A 24803-nucleotide genomic window follows, 5' to 3' on the forward strand; every position below is an offset into this window, starting at 1 on the left:
ACAAAAACTTTATTTCAAGTCATATCATTTTAAATTCTCGTGCTGTCAGCAGCCCTAGTTCCCGCGGCCATGGGTACATGTCAAGTCAAGTCAAGTCAAGTATATTTGTATAGCGCTTTTCACAATACAGATTGTATCAAAGCAGCTTCACAGTATTAAATTAAAATAATACAACAAGGTTTGTTTCTAGTGGAATTTATTGATAAAATCAAATTAGATATCCCCAGAATATCCCCAACTGAGCAAGCCAAAGGCAACAGTGGCAAGGAACCGAAAAACTCCATCAAGTGACCTAATAGTGTCCTAAAACTCCATCAGGTGACCCAATGGAGAAAAAAAAACCTTGGGAGAACCCAGGCTCAGTCGGGGGCCAGTTCTCCTCTGGCGTTACATATTACATATAATATACATACAAATACTTCATCTACAGTGGTGTGGAAAATTGTTTGCCCCCTTGGTAAATATGATCAAATATGGCTGTAAAAAATAAATCTGCATTTTTAATCCTTTTGATATTTTATTTAAAAAATGAAGTAAAAGAATTGTAAGTGGGGGGAAAATCACATTATGAAATAAATGTTTTTCTCCAAAACACGTTGGGAACAATTGTTTGCCCCCTTTTATTAAATGCTTTTTGCAACCTCTTTTTTCCAAGATAACAGCTCTGAGTTTTCTCCTATAATGCCTGATGAGTTTGGAGAACACCTGACAAGAGATCAGAGACCATTCCTCCATACAGAATCTCTCCATCCTGTTCTCCGTTATAAGATTTCTAGCACAGGCTGTCAGGTTTAGATTTTTTATCTGTTGGTATTTGATCGAATCTGTGATGCTATGTATCTGAACAAGATGTCCAGGACCTCTGGCAGAAAATTAGGCCCACAGCATTAAAGATACAGCAGAGTATTTCATTTTACACATGGGGTACTTTTTTATCCCTGTGTGCACCAAACCCTTCTTAAGTGTTTGCTGCCAAAAAAGCTAATGTTTTTGTTTCATCTGACCATAGAACATTTGAAAAGTATCTGACACACAAGGAACTTCAAACGGGATGGGTTCTACATTTATTTCATAATGTGATTTTCCCCCCACTTTAAATTATTTTACTTCAATGAAAGGTTAGATTTTTGCACATTTTTTAAATAAAATATCAAAAGGATTAAAAATGCAGATTTATTTTTTACATCCATATTTGATCATATTTACCAAGGGGGCAAACACTTTTTCACACCACTGTATTTGATAATCAATAATAATCCATTTCTAAATATATATATATATATATATATATATATATATATATATATATATATATATATATTAATATATATATATTAATAATAAACACATAATCCATTCACACATAGTACACAACACATAATCTTTGCATTTAAATACACAGACGAACACCTATTCACACTAGACAATGGTTTCGTCAGCTTCCGGTTGCGATGCGCCGGCGCGACCCGGCCGTGATGTCATCAGCGGCCGCCGCTCGATCGGTCGGTCTTTCCCACTGGAAGACTGACTACGCCCTCACAGACACACAACACGAGGACGAAACGACAAGACAGTGCAGTATAAGTGTGTGAAATGACCGGGAAATGGATTTGGAAGGGAGAGTGGAGAGATGGATGAATGTCCATGTGCGATCAGCATCGCGTGTGCACGCGCTCCTATGATAGCGACAATGAGAGGGAGGAACGAGATGTGGATGAATGAGGTGTGTGTGTGTGTGTGTGTCAGTGCTGCTTCGCCAGCGGTGGCAGCTAATGTGACTTTATCACAGCTGTATAAGTACTTTTGTCAATATGGCAAAGGTAGTTTACTACATCTAAGCTATTTTTTTTAATTTTATTTTTCTATTGAAGCAACTTCATTCCAAGTCAGTGCTATCTCAGTGATCAATGACTATATAAAACCATATAACTATATAAAACTATAAGAAAACCAGGTGTCGAGAGTGTGTGCATCTTTCCATCAAGTGTCAGCCCAAGGATTGAGATTGGTACGTGATGTCACCGTCAGGAGCAGAAGCTGATGGTAATGCACCAGAAAGCCGGTTGTAGGACCGTACGGTCCGCGTATCATCTGATCATTTCATTTCCTATTTGGACTGGAATAACGAGAAATTAAAAAAGACGGATCGTTTATACGTTTTTTCGTTTAGTTTAAAGGTCCCATGACATGCTACTTTTTGTAGGCTTTAATATAGGCCTTAGTGGTCCCTAGTACTGTATCTGAAATCTCTTTCCAAAAATTAAGCCTCGGTGCAGAATTATAGCCACTACAAGCCAGTCCCAGAATGAGCTTCCTTCAGACGGGCCGTTTCGGTGTCTGTAGCTTTAAATGCTAATGAGGAGGAGAAACGCGGGGCAAGGTGGAGGGTGGGTGTGGCCTTGACCATCTTGCGGTACCATGCATGTTTACGTTGGATATATTGCAATGGCACGAAGACACGCAGTCGTTCAAGCGTTTCAGTTTGATCCCGAATCTGATCCAGATGGAGAAGCAACAGATGGAGAAGTTGCTCCAGCAGGACGTCTCCGAATGGTTAGTTTAAAATATTATGTCTGGATACGGTACTTTATTCGGATGGTTTACAGTTATCATCACGTAGCTAACGCTAACCTACTGTTGCCTTTGTTGCACTGACTTGCTATGTTTAAAGTATAGAGACAACAAGGTCAAATTAGTACTCAATTTATTACTTTTTATATATTACATGAGCAACTTGTAAGAAGATAGAAGATAAGCATGTTTAGTGAATAACATTAATACTTAAAATTAGATCTATGAAACGACAAAACGATATTACATATATTTATTTGTTTAAATAATTTATATTTCATATATCTTAAAAGAAATATATATATTTAAAAAAAATTGCATCACAATAAGTGTATTGTAATTGTTACTAACATTTTAGTAACTAAACTGAATTTTATTAGGTTTAGTGACAACATGTTACAATGTTTACATGGTACAATTTCTAGTAAGCTACGCTTTTTTATTATTTCAATTCAATTATTGTAATTTAATTTAATATTGACTATACATTTCGGTAAGTTGTAGCCTACTGTATCTTTCAACAGTGTTCGTGATTTTTTACTATTAGCTAGTAGAGATGATCGATTCATGTGCGCCATAGACAGTAAAATTTAACAACATTTAACCCAAGCCAGTGGAGACCAATCCAGCTTCTGGAGGACCAGTGTCCTGCAGTTTAGCTCCAGCCTATCCCAACACAGTTCATCAGGTACAAAAGCTGTACAGTAACTGGGGTGGTAGCCTTATATATATGTATATAAACTAATAATAAAAAGGTACTTTTAAAAGGGTAACATCCCAGTGACGTTTTTGTACCATTTTCTTCTGAGAGTGTAGCCTGGATATTTCTAGTAACCCTGAAGACTTGCTCAGCTGGTTCAGGAGTGTTTATTGGGTTGAAGCTGAACTTTGCAGGACATTGACCCTCCAGGATCAGGACACCCCTGACATAGGCCCTTCACATTAACTGAATGTGATTTATCAACACCTAGTACATCTTAAAATATAGAGCTCATGACAAATGAAAACAACATAAAGAAAGTATTTTAGTTGTTAGAAAATACTACCAGAGCTTTGATGGACAAACATTATATGCATAAAGCAGTGGGAATAAATAATACCTTGAAAGAAACTAGCAAATCTCAGAGAAACATCAACCAATTAAGCATGTAACAATAATAACTTAAAAAGTGCTGTCTTATAATTTACAGTATTTAGAGGCTTGGTTTTAAATTGTATCACACATATGATAAACTCTGTTAAATGTAATTTGTAGATTAATGTATTCGGTTAATTACTTAAAGCATCATGATCCAGTGAATTTTGTATTATAGGCCTTAAACTGAAATATGAATAGGAACTGTTAACGTTAAAGGCTAGAATACACTGTAAATTACTGGTTATAAAAAAAATGTTGTTAATAGTTTACTTTAGATTAGAAATGCAGTCCAACTGTTACTCTCCAACCCTGATAATTGTGTCAGGTATTCAGTATCCTACAAGTTCAGCTGATTCAATTATCTTTTTTATCTCATTCTATTTGTGTGAACTGAGTCCTCAACACTTACAGTCATGCTGTTACATTTCTATCTATTTTCACAATTATTTATTCAGGTGTCTCACACACACACACACACACACACACACACACACACACACACACACACACACACACAAAGGTTCGACATGTTATCATGGTCATGTATATTATGTTATTTTTGATGCTCATTCATACAGTAATTATAGGCTAGAGTAAAAAAAATAGCCTACATTTTAAGTTTAGAGATACTGAACTATTTTCATTTATCGAAGGGACACACAGGACCTACAGTGCAAAAAAAAAAAAAAAATCATAGGCTGCTCTTGAGTCTATAGAAATAATATATAAAACAGCAAACTCCATGTCAGCATATAGTAGCCTATGGCTTGCGATCTCTCAAGTGTCGTACATTAGAAGTGAAGCATCGCAAAAATAGCCTACATTTTAAGTTTAGAGATACTGAACTATTTTCATTTATCGAAGGGACACACAGGACCTACAGTGCAAAAAAACTCCATGTCAGCATATAGTAGCCTATGGCTTGCGATCTCTCAAGTGTCGTACATTAGAAGTGAAGCATCGCAGCAGCACTAATTGTGTTCCAGCAACATATTTCTGCATCAAATGTCAGCGAGTGGTGCAAAAGCTTATTAAAGTGGGATGTGAGTGTGCCGTACGGACTCTTATTCTGGCTGTCCTGAAGACCAGAGCCATAGAGAGAAAGAGTTGCGACACTCCCATAGACCTCCGTTGTAAAAAATGCCGGCGCTTTTAACCGCCTACTTCCGGGATTTGAAGATCGGATTAGTTCCAAACACTGTCATTTGGGCGTTGGACCCCATTCACTTACATTGCTGCGCGTCGAGTTGTTCCAGAGGTAAGTTGCTGAAATATCGACCTCTTTTGAATTGTCAACTGTCTATATTGTATCAGAGGCCCTTTGCGATGCTTATACTGGTCTTCATTTGTACATGCACGGCGTAATTATTTATATTTTATGTTGGTTGTTTCAACCAATTTTCAAGCACTGCCTGCTAGCTAGCTAGCGCGACTTCGTCAGCTGTGACAGTAAGAGCTCGGTAATGAATCGCTGCCACCTTTATAGCGACTTAATTCATTTTAATCTTAATTTAATTTTTTGGGATATACTAACTTTTCATTATGTTTTGTTGTCTTGAGTGAAGCGGCTTGTGAGAACAATGCTGGACCTCTAGGATTGTTATGGCCATCACCAGTCCTGTCTGTTTCATGGATCACCTGCCCCTGGTTTTTGTTTTTCTTGTTCACACACACTCACACAAGCACACATTTTTGTTGTCTGTCATTGTTTAATAAAAAATATTTTATTTGAAAACCTTCATTTGTATCAGCCATGCTTAATTGATGTCTCAATAGCTGTAACAGAAGTTACAAGTGTTTTGTTAGTGAATTGCTTAAATTACTTGGATTGAGTTACAGCTACCCTTACGGCCCATTCACACCGGACGCCGAAGCGACGCCGAAACGGCGCGGAACGGAGGCCGCTTCCTTTCGGCGCCCATGTTAACCTATGGTGTCGTTCACACCAGACGCGGAGCACTGCGGCCGGCCCGCGCCGTGAAGCGCCAGTTTCGGCGTCTGGTCTATTTTTTGCACGAGCCGCGAGTGATTCGCGTCCATTCTGGCAGGAAGTCACACCAAGAAACACGAGACATCCGGTCAATTGTCAAAATATAAGCAATTTTCAAATTAAAATACCGCGAGTATTAACAAAAAGTATTAATACAAGAAGTGTACAAACTTCTTGGTTACAGAAACATGGTGTATTCATTTTATGAGGTTATTTACTTACCCATGAAGTAAAAAATAGCTCTGAATAAACAACAACTGAGCAGAAGCGCTTGTCGACCGCCGCGGAGAATACTCGTCTGGTGTGAACAGGCAGGCGCCGGACCGCGCGTGATTTTCCGTTCCGCGTCGCTTCGGCGTCTGGTGTGAACCAGGCGTTACTCTTAGCCTACTCTGTACACTAACCCAGAGCCATAGAGGAAAATCTTCACTCTGCACTTACCAATAGATCCAAACATAAAAGCGTAAATTCGTTTTTAATCTGTTATAGTTTTGATAATATGTGTATGGCTTAATCTTAAAATGATATTCTTAGTCTTAACATGATCATGTTTCACGTTGTGGTCCTGGGGGTGGCCACTTTCATCAGAAGAAGTGAGCTAGCTTCTAAGTGAATTCTGAACGGACCGCCACCGCAGACCTCTTGCGTGATCAAAGCAGGGCTCAAAATTAACTTTTTTACTTGGTAGCACTGGTGCTCCCAACTTCAAAAAGTTAGGAGCACCAGCAAAAATTTAGGAGCACCCACCAAAAATTAAGGAGCACCACAACTACAAATTATATATTAACAGATTTTATTTCATCCTGTGGCCAAGATTTGAAATTTGGTCTTCTGGCTCTATATCATCTCACCCCGATGATATTGGCACATGATTTGTCATTTGACATAAATTTAGTGAAGGCAAGCTCTTCTTTGGCGATGGTGTATGCGGTGTTATATTCATAGACAGTATGGTTATATTTGAAGTATCCTGCTGATTAAAAGCCTTAATAATCGAACCTGATGAACCTGATTTGTTTGCCACACACCTGTCCCTGCATTTTTTGCTTGGCACTTGGCACTCTATTGCTATTAATATGCTGTATTAATCTTTGTTAATCTTAGTTAATAAAAATACAGCTGTTCATTGTTCATTAATGTTACTTCACAGTGCATTAACTATGTTAAAAAATAAAAAATAAATAAAATAATGTATAGGCTATTAGTAGCCCAAATGTTGAAATTAACATTAACAATGGTTAACAAATTAACAAAGTGCAGTTTTTTTAATAGTACAACTGTGTTAACTAGAATTTAATAAGTGGAACATTATTGTAAAGTGGTACCGATTTGTTATACACCGATTCAGACGTCTCGTGAGTGTGTTGGACAGATCAGTTGTTTTAACCATTCATTAAAGTGAATCGGTTCAAATGAGTCATTAGTTCGCGAATCGGAGTGTCATTAGTGGACGTGTAGCATACGGCAAGCGTTGTGTGATTATCCCGGTAGTTTATTTTTTAGCACAATTCACACTCCACGGTAATTTAGGAGAAAAAAAAAATCTCCGAATGCTCCACGTGAAACTTCGGTCTTCCGCCCTTTTTCTATCGTGTCAAATGATTTTGATTAATATGCGCGAGGGCAGTGGCGGCTCCAGAGATTTTCTGTTGCAGGTGCTATGGGGATGCTCAACACTTAAGAGAAGGTGCTTTGAATTTTGGGGCGTTTCATTATGGAGGTCGCATTGGACCACCATAATGAAACGCCATCATGAACAACACCATAATGAAAGTATACACATGCGTACATGCCCGCAAATTAACTACACTCGTTCTGCGACTATAAGTAGTATATATATATATATATACTGTATATATATGTAAAAGTATTCAACGCAAGGGATATAGACAGGGACACAACTATCCAGTGTCAGAGGGGTATGCAGCAACAATTTTGGCAATCATCAATCTGGTGCACTTTGAGAGTTAAAAATTAAAAGCTCCAACCCATATTCAGTGTGCAAATTAAAGAAAAATTCAAACCTCTTTTAGTTACAGTGTCAGTCTACATTACACTACTACATAATAATAGTTATAATATTAATCCCATGATAGTAATAGCCATATATTGTAAAACAAATGCACTGAAAAATAAAGGAAACTTCCATAATTAATTTTGTACTAATTTCTATAGTTGAAAGAGTATATTTCTATACTTCACATTAAAGATGTGATTGGGCCAGCCCAGTGTCAATCAAGAAAAGAACCAATGGGCCGCTGAGCTAACTTACGTGTTTCATGGGGTGTAAGAAAAAAAAAACTAACGCTGACTTTTTTTTAACCAATGCATTACACCGGCACTAACCCATGCGCCGCCAATTAAGCAAAACAAAACGAATGGGCCGCCGATGTACGAGTTTTATGGTCCGTTAAGACAAAAAAAAAGTATGAGATGTATCGGCCCAAAAAGCACGTCGGCCCACCGGGAATCTCCCGGTAGTCCCGATGGCCAGTAGCCTACATGCCTGGACGTCACACTTTAAATCCTACCTGTTGCCATTCACCATCCACTTATTTACAGTAGCTGCTGTCGCATCAATTGACATGCCATCTCCTTTTCCTCTTTCTTTTTCTATTTTTAGTCCCCGACAGCTTTTTTGCTTTATCCATCTTTTTCGACGACAACTCACTAACGTTAGGCTACTCGTTCCTGCTCGCTCAGCTCTCACCGCGCCCGTGCCCGCCTGCACGCGTCCGCTCGCGATTTTTAAATTATTATTTAATTCCTATTTTTAACAACATGAAAAAGACTATTCAAACATGACATTAAAATATAAATATAAAAAAATTACAGACATTTCTTGGGGGTGCTGGGCAGGTGCTATGGCTATTATAGGGGGAGCTACAGCACCACCTAGCTCCCCCCTGGCGCCGCCACGAGGGAGAGAGAGCAAGACAGCGCTCGTGTTGTTTGAAGACGTGAGAGTGCGCGCGCGCGGCCGGGGCTTTCTCTCGTCAAGCGCAGCAGTCACGCACCGATCAAAGGCTTTGGCGGCCGCCAAAAAAAATCAATGCAGGAAAAACCCCGGGATTGGTTATATAACGTTGGATAGAATGACGGTCCGGCCATCGCGTATCAGCGCACATAAGGTACACACTGTGAAGTAATTTGCAAACGTTTTTAAGAGAAATTAAAACACAGGGTTTCCGTGGGGCATTAAAAGTCATTAAATGGATTTTGCGATAATTAAGGCCTTAAATGGCATTAAAAAGCATTAAATTGTAATCCTACAGGCATTAATTTTTTTTATGGTTTTGAAGAAAATATTATATTATCAATTTATTTGAATAGTCTTTATGATTAATAATTTTTATTTGCTGTCGTCGCAAAATATGTACGTTAGTGTGATTAAAAACACGCGGAAACAGTTTGGTGATTGCCTCAGGCCGGAGCAAAGTTGCGGAGGTGGCGCGAGTAATTTTGGACAGGAACAACAGGAATAAAACTAGACCAGAAAACTGGGAAAGTGCATGGAAGACAAACAATTTAGAACATGGTTGGTGGTCAAAATAAAGAAGGATTTTGCAGCGTTTGTAAAAAGGTATTTAAATTGGGTAACTACAATGGGAATCAATGGCGTAAAATCTCATATGCAGTCTGACAGCCACAGGTCGACGGTAAAAGGCAGACAGCAATTAACTATATGTGTAGCAGGGACGTGCGGTCAGGGTAGGCAGGGTAGGCAGTGCCTCACCAAAGGAAATGTTGACATTACATTTATTAATTCCAAGAACTTTATTAATTCACCACATTATTAATTGCATTTATTTTATTCCAAATATTAATTTTTGTAACAAAAATTTTCAGGAATACACATATAATATACTCATTTTGCCATTGTTTGCTCCTAAAACCATTGTTTCATGCAGGAAATGCAAGGCCATGGCCATTGAGGCAGAGGTTAGCAGTGCCTCTTTGGTCCATAGAACGTAGTTTACGTAGGTTTGCGCATGCGCAGTCAGTTCTCATGCTATCTTGAATTATCAACATTGAGGCAGAGACCGAGCTTGCTTCATGTCACGTGATCCACTCGCTCTCACTCAATCCGCGCTTCCCGATCTAGCGGCGCCTAGCGTTGGCTGTCAACAGGCCCGGGCTGGGTAATCGGGAGAATTCCCGGTGGGCCGCTTCACTTTTGGGCCGGTCGAGGATTTTCTTTTTTCACACTTGTCACGTTAGTTACATTAGGCTACACACGTTCGGACGTTCCGCATTCTGACACCGCAGCGCGCAGCCTCTGCATAGGTTGTACCATGTGAGGGAGTTCTCCCCTCCCCTCCTATAGAGTTGGTTGGGTCCATAGCCCGTCTTTTCCAAAACGTTTTCTCAGGAGTAGGCTACCGCGGCACCGCCGGCGCCTACCGATAGCTGGGCCGGCCCTACCATAATGCGTCAGGGAGGATGGATGGGAGGAAGAGGCCAGGAGGTATGGAAGCTTGTTTCCGCCACAGAATAAAACATTTTAAAAGATAATTGCGACTTATTATCTCACAATTGCGAGTTTACATCTCGCAATTCTGTCATTATTTCTCAGAATTGCGTGAAATAAAGTCGCAATTGCATGTTATAAAGTCAGAATTGCAAGATATAAAGTCAGAATTGTGTGAAATAAAGTCGCAATTGCTTCTTATAAAGTCTAAGTGAATTATTATTTAACCTTTACATTATTTGTTGAACCATGGCATTAATACAAACTACAATAGTGACTAGGCTGCTTGTCGGTTCGCTGACACCGCGCCGCCTCCCTCTCTTAACGTTACTGTGTCCCGCACAAAACATTTGTTTGTTGTATAAGTCATAAGATAGATGTGTGTAGATTTGTGTAGATTTGATTGTGTATTAGCCTCACATATGACTGACTTTGCTGTATGCAGGCAGCGATGTGATGATGCCTGATATGAACTTGGGTTGCTACATTAACTGAATGAATATATAAACATATATGCCACATTGATAGGTCACAGCCTACCCATGACAAGATTTCACCGCACGTTACTGATGTGTAGTAACGTTCCCTCATCAGCTCGACATCCGCTGTTGAAGCTCACTTTGCGTTTTTTAACGCGTTAACGCATGAGATTATTTTTGTCCAGTTTAATGAGTTAAAATATTTAACGCAAACGCAGCATTCGTTCATTTTTGTCATCCCTTGGGTAGCGTTACATTATATGATCCCGCTCTTATTCATGTAAATGCTTTTAAACGCGCTGCCTGCGAATGTCCTGTCTATGTAACACACACACACAAAGAGAGAGAGAAAGACGCGCGCCAGATCGTGCGCAGACTGCGCACCAGAGAACGGTCCTCTTTCGCGCAACGAACAATAACACACAATTTTGCCAAAATGTCTGTTTTGTGAGTATCCTCATAAGATAAGAGCAGTCTTAAATTAGTGAAATAGAGTTGTGAGAGAATGAGGCGCGTGTTAGATCCGTGTTTCTGTCAGCAACTGCTCTTAAAGGGACAGCAGCCAATAAAGCTTCTGTCAGTAAAGTTAATCACAGAACAAAGGCACCAGAGAAAATTACTCACTACTACTGACTAAAGAACTCTTGTAGCTTTAATAAGCATTAGTCTATATTTAATCTATAATTTATGCTGTGCAGACTGTTTGATAACGTATGTTAGACAGGAAGGCCAAAGGTAAATATGACATTTATTATAGGTTTATGTGAGGATTGTTTAAGTTCACTTAAATTAAAAGTTGTCATATTTTTTTTTTGAAGCCTAATGTTAAAAACTTGATAGCTTTTAATTACACTGTAATGTTGGATGGCTATAATTAATGTTTAAAATTAGGGGGGAGAAATCATTTTTATCCAGATATCAATAGCTGTATTAGTATCAGTGAGACTGGCCTTTATGTTGTCTCTACATTCATTTGTAGATTAACTGTGAAATGATTACATTATAAAATATATAAACCTAAACAAATGTAAGTGTTTTAATTGCGGAAAAAAAACGTGTGATTAATCAAGTTAATTATACATATATACATACATGCATACATGCATACATACATACATACATACATACATACATACATACATACATAATATCCGTGGTTAGTCATGGGTCGTGTATGGCATTAAAAATAAAAAAATGGCATTAAAAAGGCATTCAATTTAAATTGAAGATCCCTGCAGAAACCCTGAAACAGGTCGCACCACAACCATTATTTGCACTCGCACAAATGCTCCCAAATATATTTTTAGGTCGCACAGATTAAATTTCAGGAGCATATGCGACCAAAATGGTCGCAATTTCGAGCCTTGCAAAGGTAGGCTAATGGCTGAATCGGAATTTATAAGCAAAATCACGGGAATCAATAGCCTAATACAGCCCAGTTGTGCTAAAATAAATATCATGAGACGTCCATCATCAGATGAATGATATGGAAAAGTTAAGTTAGAGCCGCTAAAGCCAGTGCTACTACCCATGCGAACATGAACACTAAGCTTTTCCCTCCAAAAATATAGCCTAAAACTTATCTCCAAATGCAAAACTGACATTAACAAAATGCAATAATGCAATAACAGCTGAAAAAGTACTTGGGTGTGTGTTTTACTTTATATTTACCGTTCAATAATACAATCGCTGCTGTCTGTCCCATAGAAGAACATGACAGCCAGCGTATGTTCTGGAACTATCATAGACAGTAAAAGAAATGGACACAGCGACCCCATTGGATTCAACGGAGACAAAGTGAAGCCAATTAGAAACTCTTACTTCCTGGGGGTCCAGCGTACTGCGCAGACTCAAACTGAGCTCGACGACGTAGATGTGACGTGAGCAAACCGTCTGTCTTCTAGCAGCTGTGCCAAGAGAAATCTGAATCATTCCCTTCCGAAACTCGCAGAGACGGAGAGCGTGAGTATGAGCTGTCCATGATCTTGGAGCAGGAGAAACTTTTTGTAGGTGTTCTGATTAATAACTTTGTCATTTTGCCTCGACGTCCTCCCGATTGCCCGCGAGCTTCTCCTCCTGTCCATACGGTAATTTCCTACTGTGCGACAGAGAGTCGCGTGGCTATGACGCAATCGTTAGCCTACTTTTACAAAAACTGCTTCTACAGGGCCATAACGTAAGATACAAGGTAATGGAGCCTTTTATACATTTTCGTGTTTCTTTAGAAATAAATAATGGACAAATGGAGTCTTTAAACGCCTCAGATGTGAAGTTATTCGCTGTCAAAGTGACGCCAAAATGAATGGGAGTCAATGGGATGCTAACTGCAGGTGGGGTTCCGCTAGCCAATGGCGGCGCCCGGGGGTACCTTCAAAATAATACAAATCCCTGCCCCCCTGATGTGCGCTAGGAATCTGTCACGTCACATTTATGATGAAGCCGCGATTCGAGGCTTGTGTTGTTAACGTGAAAATCACGTGACTAATGACAAACGAGGCCTCGGTTTGTGTGGAGACGTCATCGGTTCGGTCTGAGTGTCGCTTCCGGATAAAAGACGATTCGAAACTCGCGCCTCCTTGTGGGTGTTGTCAGGAGTAGTAGAAGAAGCAGTTGTAGTAGTGTCAGAGAGTTAGAAAACGATCATTGTCATTGTCGTTATTGTGTCATATGTGACTAATGTGAGGGCTGTATATTATTACATTATCAGGTTAGAATAGTTATAGTATATTATTATTATAGTAGGTCTTGTTATATTCATTAGATAAGTTTATTTGGATTGCTCTGGATTTTTGCATCTGGACTGGACTGCTTTTTGATTTGGATTGCCCTTTTGGATTTGTTTGCTTTTTGTGACTCTTCCTTTTTCCTGGTAATGGAGCCAGCAAGAAAGAGGGAATCCTCCCGTCTGGGCTCAACAGAAGCATCAGTGTCCTCATTTGTACCACTGCCATTTTTACGTTCCCCTACATCCTCTATTCCTTGTGAAAGGATCTTTTCCCAGGCTAGAGAGATTTTGTCCAAGAAGAGGAATCGTCTAAACCCCAACACACTTGAAATAATTCTGTTTCTCAATAAAAAATCTATTTTTATTTTCCTTCCTTCCGGACTATTCTGTTGCAGTTTACTTTAATCTGTTTTATATAATCTGTTAAATTAATAAATTTACTTTATTACACTCCCTCTAACATAAGCACTGCACTCAACAGTGTCACTGTTGTTGTTCATACTGTCCCTATCCAAACAATTTATGAATAATTAATGAACTGTGTGTGTGACTCTGGACAAGTAAATTCAGACAGAGAAAGATACATATTTTATATTTTACACAGTAATGGACAAATATCTGATCATGTCTTTTTATTATTGCAAATGAAAGGTTACAAACATCAACAGTGAGTAGGCCTACAAAATAAATAAATATTTTTTATTTATAAAAATATTTTTATAAAATATACATTTAAATATAAACATTTACATTACAAATAAATATTTTTATTTATAAAAGCATTTTTATAAAAATATATTTTTTTATAAAATTAGGGAGGGAGGGCGCGACACTGGTTCAGAATGAATTAATTTGTCTGCTATTTCTTTGCACAGTAGCTAGGTGTCACTAGTGAGCAATGCTGAATGAAGCTTCGAGTAATGAACCTTTGGCTGAAGCAATGGCCTGCGAGGTCTCAGTGGTTCAGAAAGCCTCATTTTGCCATCACTAACTGGTTCTTCTGGGGCTTGGATGAAGGAACTAAAAAAGGCTTCGGTGTTCATTTGTACATCCAATTATTGAGCAATTATTATGCTTCGCTCGCTCAGACGCCATATCTCTCGTGGACAAACTAAAATCTTCCTACTTCCTAGCTCTTTTTCTCATGGGCGGGAAATATTCTCTGGGCGGGCAAAGCAGAGAAAGGGGAGGTAACATTTCTCCTTATAACGTCATAAGGAGGAGATTCAAGATCAGCCCGATTGAGCTTCCATTTTCTCAAAGGCAGAGGCAGATAGCAAAAGCTCCATTTACACCGATTAAAATTGCTAGAAACTTGGGGACCATATACAGGCTAGGGGAACTCATATTAATGTTAAAAAACCTCAGAAAGTGAAAATTTCATGTCATGGGACCTTTAATAAACGGAAAATGAGATTCCAGCTTGATTTCTAATTTTTCGTTTGTGGTTTACAAATCGGTTTATGGCTTTGATATTTCGTTCGCACATGTGAGCGGCGCTGAAACGGCCCTTTCATCTGATTGGTCAAACCGCTTCGTCTTCAGGACAGCCAGAATAAGAGTCCGTACGGCACACTCACATCCCACTTTAATAAGCTTTTGCACCACTCGCTGACATTTGATGCAGAAATATGTTGCTGGAACACAATTAGTGCTGCTGCGATGCTTCACTTCTAATGTACGACACTTGAGAGATCGCAAGCCATAGGCTACTATATGCTGACATGGAGTTTGCTGTTTTATATATTATTTCTATAGACTCAAGAGCAGCCTATGATTTTTTTTTTTTTTTGCACTGTAGGTCCTGTGTGTCCCTTCGATAAATGAAAATAGTTCAGTATCTCTAAACTTAAAATGTAGGCTATTTTTTTTTTTTTTACTCTAGGCTATAATTACTGTATGAATGAGCATCAAAAATAACATAATATACATGACCATGATAACATGTCTAACCGTTGTGTGTGTGTGTGTGTGTGTGTGTGTGTGTGTGTGTGTGTGTGTGTGTGTGTGAGACACCTGAATAAATAATTGTGAAAATAGATAGAAAGGTAACAGCAGGACTGTAAGCGTTGAGGACTCAGTTCACACAAATGAGATAAAAAAGATAATTGAATCAGCTGAACTTGTAGGATACTGAATACCTGACACAATTATCAGGGTTGGAGAGTAACAGTTGGATTGCATTTCTAATCTAAAGTAAACTATTAACAACATTTTTTTTATAACCAGTAATTTACAGTGTATTCTAGCCTTTAACGTTAACAGTTCCTATTCATATTTCAGTTTAAGGCCTATAATACAAAATTCACTGGATCATGATGCTTTAAGTAATAAACCGAATACATTAATCTACAAATTACATTTAACAGAGTTTATCATATGTGTGATACAATTTAAAACCAAGCCTCTAAATACTGTAAATTATAAGACAGCACTTTTTAAGTTATTATTGTTACATGCTTAATTGGTTGATGTTTCTCTGAGATTTGCTCATTTCTTTCAAGGTATTATTTATTCCCACTGCTTTATGCATATAATGTTTGTCCATCAAAGCTCTGGTAGTATTTTCTAACAACTAAAATACTTTCTTTATGTTGTTTTCATTTGTCATGAGCTCTATATTTTAAGATGTACTAGGTGTTGATAAATCACATTCAGTTAATGTGAAGGGCCTATGTCAGGGGTGTCCTGATCCTGGAGGGTCAATGTCCTGCAAAGTTCAGCTTCAACCCAATAAACACTCCTGAACCAGCTGAGCAAGTCTTCAGGGTTACTAGAAATATCCAGGCTACACTCTCAGAAGAAAATGGTACAAAAACGTCACTGGGATGTTACCCTTTTAAAAGTACCCTTTTATTATTAGTTTATATACATATATATAAGGCTACCACCCCAGTTACAGCTTTTGTACCTGATGAACTGTGTTGAGATAGGCTGGAGCTAAACTGCAGGACACTGGTCCTCCAGAAGCTGGATTGGTCTCCACTGGCTTGGGTTAAATGTTGTTAAATCTATAAATGAATCTGCACAGCTGGGTGTCTGCAGGCAGATGTGTGAGTCAGTCAATACAATTGAAAATGTAATGTGCAAAATGTTATTTATCTTCACAACAATGCATGCAACCAAACCTGAACATGATTTGAGAGCGACAACACGTTAACACATCCACATTGGGGAATGCTCACCCGAAACACACACAACCCCTCCCCCAAAAGTCATCCATAGGATTGCTCTCTGTTACATATTTTGTCCCAAAGATAAATCATCTACAATGCGGAGCAGACACAGAAATGAAGGGGCGACGCCATAAAACATCCACAATGCAGAACGAATACAAAAACACACACATATAGGCCTACACACATATAGCACCATGTTCAGGTCTGACTGTATTGTAGAAAACGATGATACTTCAGATACTTTGACCAAAGATTATTTTTTATTGTTATAATAATGATTTTATAATGTCTAAACACATCTAAATAAAAAACTTGAGAAAAGATGAATACCTACAATATGTGTAAATGGGAACGAGCCAGTGAGTGATGCGCTGCAGCCATCTAGTGGCTGTCCTTCAAATGTCATGGTGTTTTAATCTTAAATGTGTTTGATCTCCAGTAGATGGCAGCAATCTTCCACTAAAACACGGCACATTGTCCGTGCTATCTCCATGAGCGAAATTAAGAAATTAAATCAGATATAAATTATAACAAATGTAAATACATTTTGCATACAAGAATTACATTACGTATGTTTAAAAAAATTACACTTGTTATTAATCAGTCCTATGAGTTATGAGCTCAGTTTGTAGAAATAATACTTGGATTCAATTAGGAAGAGCACACAGCAGCTTCTGTTGTCACACACACACACACACACACACACACCTCATTAAAAGGCGAGTGGGAAATGTTATGTACATGTATGTTATCATGGTCATGTTTATCATTGTTTTTAAGTCCAATCATTGTTGCCCATACAATAATAGGCTACAGTAAAACATTTTACTTTGTCCATATCATATAAAATATTTTCATTGCATTTTTCAATGGGACAATGACACACAGGAAGGACCTACTTCCCAAATCAGTGCTCTTAAATAGGCTATACATATATAAAACACCAAACTCCATGTCAGCATATTGTAGCCTATGGCTTGCGATCTCTCACATGTGCGAACGAAATATCAAAGCCATAAACCGATTTGTAAACCACAAACGAAAAATTAGAAATCAGGCCGGAATCTCATTTTCTGTTTATTAAACTAAACGAAAAAACGTATAAACGATCCGTCTTTTTTCATTTCTCGTTATTCCAGTCCAAATAGGAAATGAAATGAAAGGAAATGTTCATTCGTTTTTTTTATTTAATATTGAAAGTAGAAAAACGAGAAAACGGTTCCTTTTTCGATTTTCATTTTTTCCAAAACAACGAAAAACAAGTATTCAGCTTGATTTTTAGTTTTTCGTTCTGAGGTAGAAACATTTATGAACAGCTTGAATATTCAATTTCTACACGTGGGCGGGAATGAAACGCTCCTTTCCTCTGATTTGTCAGCCGAAGATCAAACTGTCCCGTCATCAGTTCTTCCTCAGATCTGCTCAGCAGAATAAAAGTCCTCCGCTGCTGCAGTTGTGCAGATTCATAACGCGTTTATTGCAACTACTACATTTCATCTTTTCCTCATCAAACACCCAGACTAATGGCTCGACACGACCCGCACCGGGGAAGAGCCTCGACAGGGCTTTCTTCTGAGGCTTTCAGTCCTCGAGTGCCAGGGGGTCTGTGAAATAATTTACTATAACCTGCTGTATTTACCGGACTGTAAACTAAAGTCACGGTTTTATCATGAAACACGTTGTGATTTATTCCAAAGTGACCCAGGCCTTTATAATGCATTTAACTTTGTTCACATGATCTAAATGTTGACTTTCAAAAGTAGGCGCGCCAAGAAGGCTATTCGCTGTATTTTGGTTTATATATATATATATATAGTTTTTAACCACAAATGCTTGTCTTGTACCATCTCTGAGATGTGCCACGTATTACATCATCACGTTGGAAAGGTCACGCGTCACATCATCAAAAAATGTGTTTCGGGGTTTCATGACCCTTTAAAAATTATATGACATGAATGTGTAAATATAAATACATCAACGCTTTCAACCTTTGTATTGTTACAATGTTGGTAGTATATTTAAATGAACAATGTGTAGTCTTTCTCCATGTGACCTTTACCTTGATATCCCTGTTTATTTGTCAGCAAAAGTCTGCTGGATAAAGATGAACATGTTAGTTGATCATCATAGATCTGAGTCATTTTCTCTTTCTGTCTTCAGTCTGTTGAATTGCAGTATTACAGAGAAACAGAGTCTCATCCTGACTTCAGCTCTGAGATCAAACCCGTCACACCTGAGAGAGCTGGACCTGAGCTGGAATAAACTAGGAGACTCTGGAGTGAAAAACCTCAGTGATCTACTGATGAACCCACAATTCAAGCTGGAGAAACTACAGTTAGTATCATTATACTGTACAGCAATTACAGTGTGACTGAAGTTTATTTATTTGAAGACAGCAGGGCTTATGTTTCAGTGTTTATAGCAGTGCACTTCTGGGTTTCCCTATTGCTCATTTTTATGTGTTTTTTATCTAGTTAGTAATTGTTTAATTTCCTGCATTTGATACAATGTACTGATTGTGTTCATGCAGAAATCTGCCTTTTCAACAGAGAATAAAGAAGAGAGACGTCAAATAAATAGTTAAAATGAAAGAGAAGAAACAGTGTCTTCCAGCACACAGAACTAGTGTGACTGGGTTTCAGAACAGACTATTGGAAACTAAATGCTGCTGTAGCTCTTCAATAAGATGATCATCTAAAGCCGCGTTTCCACCGAAATTACCCAGAACAATCTGTCCCAGGATCATTTTCTGTGTGTGACTTTCCAGTTCTCGCTGGATTTCGTCCTCCTCATATAACCTTAATAAAGCCTGAACCTCATCGTCGGTCCATCGGTCGTATTTTTTTAAACTCCATTGTTGATTCGAAGAGCAAACACCCCTCACCATCACCCGGCAGCTCGACGGCACACGACAGGCCAGTGGAGTGGAAGGACCGCGGGGAAACACTCCCACTGTGAGCCTCAGGTCTCCTACAGTGTTAACCGTATTGGCGGCTCTGCTTTGTGCAGAGGCAGTGCTGGGTAACAGCAGAGAGACTCTAGCCTTCACGAGGAAGGACAGTCACGACCGCAGGGTCAACATGGTCCTGTTCTCACAGTGAGGACATGAACCATCCACAAACACTATCTCAGCACACTCTTGGCCCAGACATGTGAGATCGTGGCCATCAGATGAGGACAGGGAACAACCGCATCCAGAAACACACGGACAGAAAGGGATCTTTAAAAAGACACTCAACATCAGTTTTGCTCTTTTAGGGAAACTGCTCTTTATGCTGAAGCACCCGGGGGGGAATCACTGCACTTATCAATGCAATGCGCCAGTGAAACACCACTGAATGTGCCGTAGACCACCAGAAAGAGGGGCTTCCTTATTGTAGAGGCGACTGGAAGAGCGATCATTCAGATTTATATTGTTCAGGTTTAACTGATTAATCAGCTGAATGTTTTCCTCTCTGTTCTAGACTCTCTAACTGCAGTGTGACAGAAGAAGGTTATAAAGCTCTGGCTTCAGCTCTGAGATCAAACCCTTCACACCTGATAGAGCTGGATCTCACAGGAAATGATCCTGGACAATCAGGAGTGAAGCAGCTCAATGATTTACTGCAGGATCCAGACTGTCAACTGAAGACACTGAGGTGAGACGGGATCAAATAATTAACTAAATTAGCTATATGCAGGCTAAATATTCATAACTAATATATTATTTTAGTTATATAATAAGCTGGACATTTATTTGAGAACTGAATTGCCTCTTCTGCAGGTTTGTGAGTCCTGCTGCAGAGGAAGCCTGTCAGTATGTGAATAGAGTTGTGGGTATAAACCCGTTACTCCAGAGAGAGCTGAATCTGAGAGGACATGAACTAGGAGACACACGAGTGAATCAGATCTCTGCTCTACTGCAGGATAAACACTGTCAACTCAACACACTGACGTGAGTATTGCTCATTTATTTATAATATCACTTTTTTTTTTTAAATGTTTCCCTCGGCGTCACACAGAGCCACAACAATTTAATTTTAATTAAACGGCGAATTAAAAACACACAATTAAAACGTGATATCAAGCTTTAAATATTTGATTAAGACAGTTTGATCATGGGTCAATAATTATTGCAGTTTCTGTAGAGGCAGAACAATGTTTTTTTCTGACATCAGAATCAGAACTGCTTTCAGTTCAATGTTTGTATTTCACAAAATGTAAAATGTTTGGTGCAGTGACGGGAGCTTTCGAAACACACTTCATGAAGATATGAAACCTTTATGAATTTTCTATTGTTCTTTCAATTTTCAATTTCAGTTTATTTATAAAGCACATAATAGCGCAACAATGTTTACCTAGTGCTGCACAAACAATGAAATATTAAAATATAATAAACACAAATAATTATTAATACAGAATATGCAAAATACCTACTCACAGATAAAGACCCACAGACTCTGAGGAGTCTTAAATACACCTAAACCATCTTCAAACTCTTAAAACCAACACCTGTGACAACAGTACCTCGACACTCATGTACGATCAAAAGCTAACGTAAAGAAATATGTTTTTAAATGTCTTTTGAGCTCACTAAGGGTAGATGCTAATCTGATATACTGTGATAGACTGATCCATAACCTCGGTGCAGTCCCCTCCTGTGTTCAGATTCGTTCTCGGAACAACTAAAAGATTTTGTGACTGAGATTGTAAAAGTCTCTTTGACTTCTGCTCCTGAATCCACAATATACGGAGGGGCTGTACCATGTAAACATTTAAAAAAAAAAAAAAATCTTAAAATTAATTCTAAAATAAACTGGTAACCAATGCAGCGATCTTAATACGGGGGTGATATGATCATGGCTGCATTTCTCGAAACCTTCTTAACGCTACGTCGTTCTTAAGTTATACCTTAAGCTGCACCTTATCATTAATACGTGTTTGCCGAAACGTTCTTAGTTCAGTACACCTTCTGTAAGTCATGCGTTCGGAAGGTTGGTCTGAACCACTCTTAGCTTCACCTTATCACTGTTGACCGTCTATACGAATATAAGTTGTAATACACCCAGTGCAACAGGCTAATTCAAGTGTTTTCATGCAAAGAATAAAATAGTCATTACATTGATTGTTGTTAGCTTTTTAATTACATTATCCAAAGGTACATCAGCTGGCAAACCAATATGCCGTAAAGGCTCAGGAGTCTATTTGGGGAGGCAGTGGCTCAGTGGTGAATGGGTGAATGTGAGGCTGTATGTAAAGCGCTTTGGTGGCCATAGGTCTGTGAAAGCGCTATATAAATGCAGTCCATATTTAAAGGGAATGATTGTGGTGGGGAGTTTGCTCAAACTATGGCAGCGATACAGAGAATAGTTGTGCTAAAAGACGCGCCGTCCGCAGAGAGCTTTCAAAGGCCAGTGAAAGCACTGCCAGTTGAGCCCAATTCGGATGGCAATTGTTTCTCTCATGGTCGTACGGTATTTTCAACATGTACAGGGTTTAAGTCTATGATTTTATTGCCTTCCAAATCCAGTTTACAAGAAGAGATTCAAAATTCACTGTTTAAGTTAAATCCTTTTTGATCACTGCCGAGCACCTTACGTACAATGTACACTTTTATTACTGAATGCTGGAAAGTACCTCAGAGACGGAGGTAGAGCCTACTCAAAATAGTTAGTTTGGCAGCTCAGTGAAGCACTTTAAACTTTTTTTTATTTAATTTTTTTTTTTTTTTTATATACAGTATAATTGTGTTTCACATAAAAAAAAAAGTATTTACCTACACCTTATTCTTGTTTACAATCATTTACATATTATATATGAATGTATATAGAGCGTGATAAAAAGGTTACCTTGAAATTGTGGCGTTAAAGGTGACGTGAGCCAAGGAAAAATTTGGGTGCACCTAAATAAAAAAGTTAGGCGCACCAGTGCAACCAAGGCAAAAAGTTAGTCTAGAGCCCTGTACAAGTGTAATTTAGCGGAATCGTTTTCATGACCAAGATCGTTGATATAAATAGAGAATAAAAGAGGGGATAAAACGGATCCTTGAGGAACCCCAGTATTAACTTGTACGAATGGTGAATTGTAGTTTTCCACGGACACACATTGAGTACGATCTGAAAGATAATTTTCGAACCAATTTAAAGCTGCTTCACTAAGGCCAATAAACCTGAGTCTCTGTAACAATAATTTATGATCTACAGAATCGAAAGCTTTTGATAAATCGACAAATAAAGCAGCACATGACTTTTTGCTATCTAGAGAGGTTATAATATCATTTGCAGAGGTGGGTAGTAACGAAGTACATTTACTTGAGTACTTTTTTGGAAAAATTGTACTTTTAAGAGTAGATTTGAATGTGGGTACTTTTACTTTAACTCGAGTACATTTCTAATGAAAAAACTGTACTTTTACTTCGTTACGTTGGACGTTCCTCTCGTTACTTTATTTTAATGCAATATGTGTTGTTAAATGCGTAGTTTATTCCAAGCGCGCTGTATCTTTTTTCTGGGCTTGAGCGATGCTCAATTCACAAATGAATCACTCTTTTGAGTCGATTCTGTTCAAAGACTTCATCAAACAACAAGTTAGATCTGTCTAAATCGGTTCACGAATCAGTTTGAATGATCTGTTCAGTTCCTGCACGCACTGAATCGTCTGAAGCGATTTCAATTCACACTCGACTCGGAGTCGTAACAGGAAGATTTAAGAACATCAAGAGCGTTAGATGAAGTGGCCGTGGACCTACAGTACAGTCAAGTGAGAGCAACTCTGCAAATGTATCATATTTTTGCCAGCGATGAAGATCTTTATTAGTTGATCATCTTCGTAAGCTGTCTGTGAATGAATGATTCCACAGGACGATATTCGATTTCATTTCACTCAGGTAATACATTTTACAACCAAACAGATTATTACGCCACTAAAGCACTACTAGAAAGTATGACATTACCCGTTTTTTGGACATATACATTCATTTATACATTAAATAAGCTACCATTGTTCACAGTTTATGAACACCCGTCATCCCGTGGTAGCGCAGTTTGTTGCGCAGTGGCGTGCGAACTCGACTTGAAAACGAATGCCTTTGCCTGTCGTAGACACAGTTAACCAGTTTAAACATGCTTGCAGAAATATACATTTGATTATATTTTGGAGAACAGACAGAAGAAGATCCGTCGATGTCCTTTTTTTTTTTTTTTTTTTTTTTAGATGTTAAGTAGCAGTCATGAGCGCGAGCACATGTGAAGAGTTTTAACTCTTTCTTCTCTGTGTCACATGCCTTTGAATGCAACACTCTGCAGATTCACTTTATTTCGACATTGTCTAATTATGACCACCGCTAGCGAAAGCGGTCATATAGGGATTGTCATATAGGAAGTTTTTTCGTTTTTTTTTCCCGTCAATCTACTGAATTTTCCGTCAACGATACCAGGGACACCGAAACACCGGGGAACATGAAATTTGGTGGGCATGTAGCCCCACTAGACTTTTACGGAAAAATTTTGTTTGGTCCCCGGGGGCCACTCCCCCCCCGCGCTGGGCCCCCCCAAACCCAAAAAATGCAGTTTTTCCTAAATAACTACCTGAACCGTGGAACCGAGGATGAAGAAATTTTTATGGTATGTTGGTCTTAAGGGCCCACATCAACCTAGCCCATAAACACTCATTTGTGATTTGCGCCCCTCCCATAAAAAATGAAAATTCAATATTATTCTGCTTTAATCGCCCCTATCTTCAGTGGAGATGTTCAGAACTGCATCATATTTCATGTGTATGATTAACTTGACATCCTCTGGGGGTATGCTAAGTTTCGTAGAATTTCATCCATGGGGGGGTATAAAATAAATTCATTTATGTGCACATTTAGTGACTGTACACTCATCGGCCTGTAGATGGTGCTGTTGAGCGAAGGGTTGCTGGTTTAGGATGATACTGTCACACACACACATGCAGGAATACAAACAAACGCAAGCATGCACACACACTGACATCCACACGCACAGACACACACCCATACACACACATACAAATCCACATGCACAGACACACACACACAAACACACATGCGCACACACAAACACACACACATACACACACACACAGACAGACATGCACATACTACTACTTTTTTTAGGTATTGTTGTGAACTTAGAATCGAAAGACCAGGAGACTTGGTTGTTTCTTCAGCAGGATTCTTTATTGAGAACACGAGCTGTCGGTAGCTGCAGTCACCAAGTCTGACGTGAAGGTTCTCTTACAGTTTATATA

General features: G+C 38.7%; 1 protein-coding gene across 1 annotated transcript in view; it reads left to right on the forward strand.

The window, feature by feature from the left end:
- LOC311292415 (ribonuclease inhibitor-like) overlaps window positions 1-8857 on the forward strand; it is a gene marked incomplete at its 5' end in the record, with an annotated part of 35411 nt that extends 26554 nt beyond the window's left edge. Inside the window, 2 exons of the mRNA XM_084412083.1 lie at window positions 5275-7325; window positions 8626-8857. Coding sequence (XP_084268209.1) covers window positions 5275-5284 — 10 coding nt within the window. The 3' untranslated portion in view covers window positions 5285-7325; window positions 8626-8857. The remainder of the gene's footprint in view (window positions 1-5274; window positions 7326-8625) is intronic.
- Between the last annotated feature and the right edge of the window lie 15946 nt (window positions 8858-24803).

Source organism: Rutilus rutilus, assembly GCF_951802725.1.
Source record: "Rutilus rutilus genome assembly, chromosome: 6".
Classification (NCBI taxonomy): Eukaryota; Metazoa; Chordata; class Actinopteri; order Cypriniformes; family Leuciscidae; genus Rutilus; species Rutilus rutilus.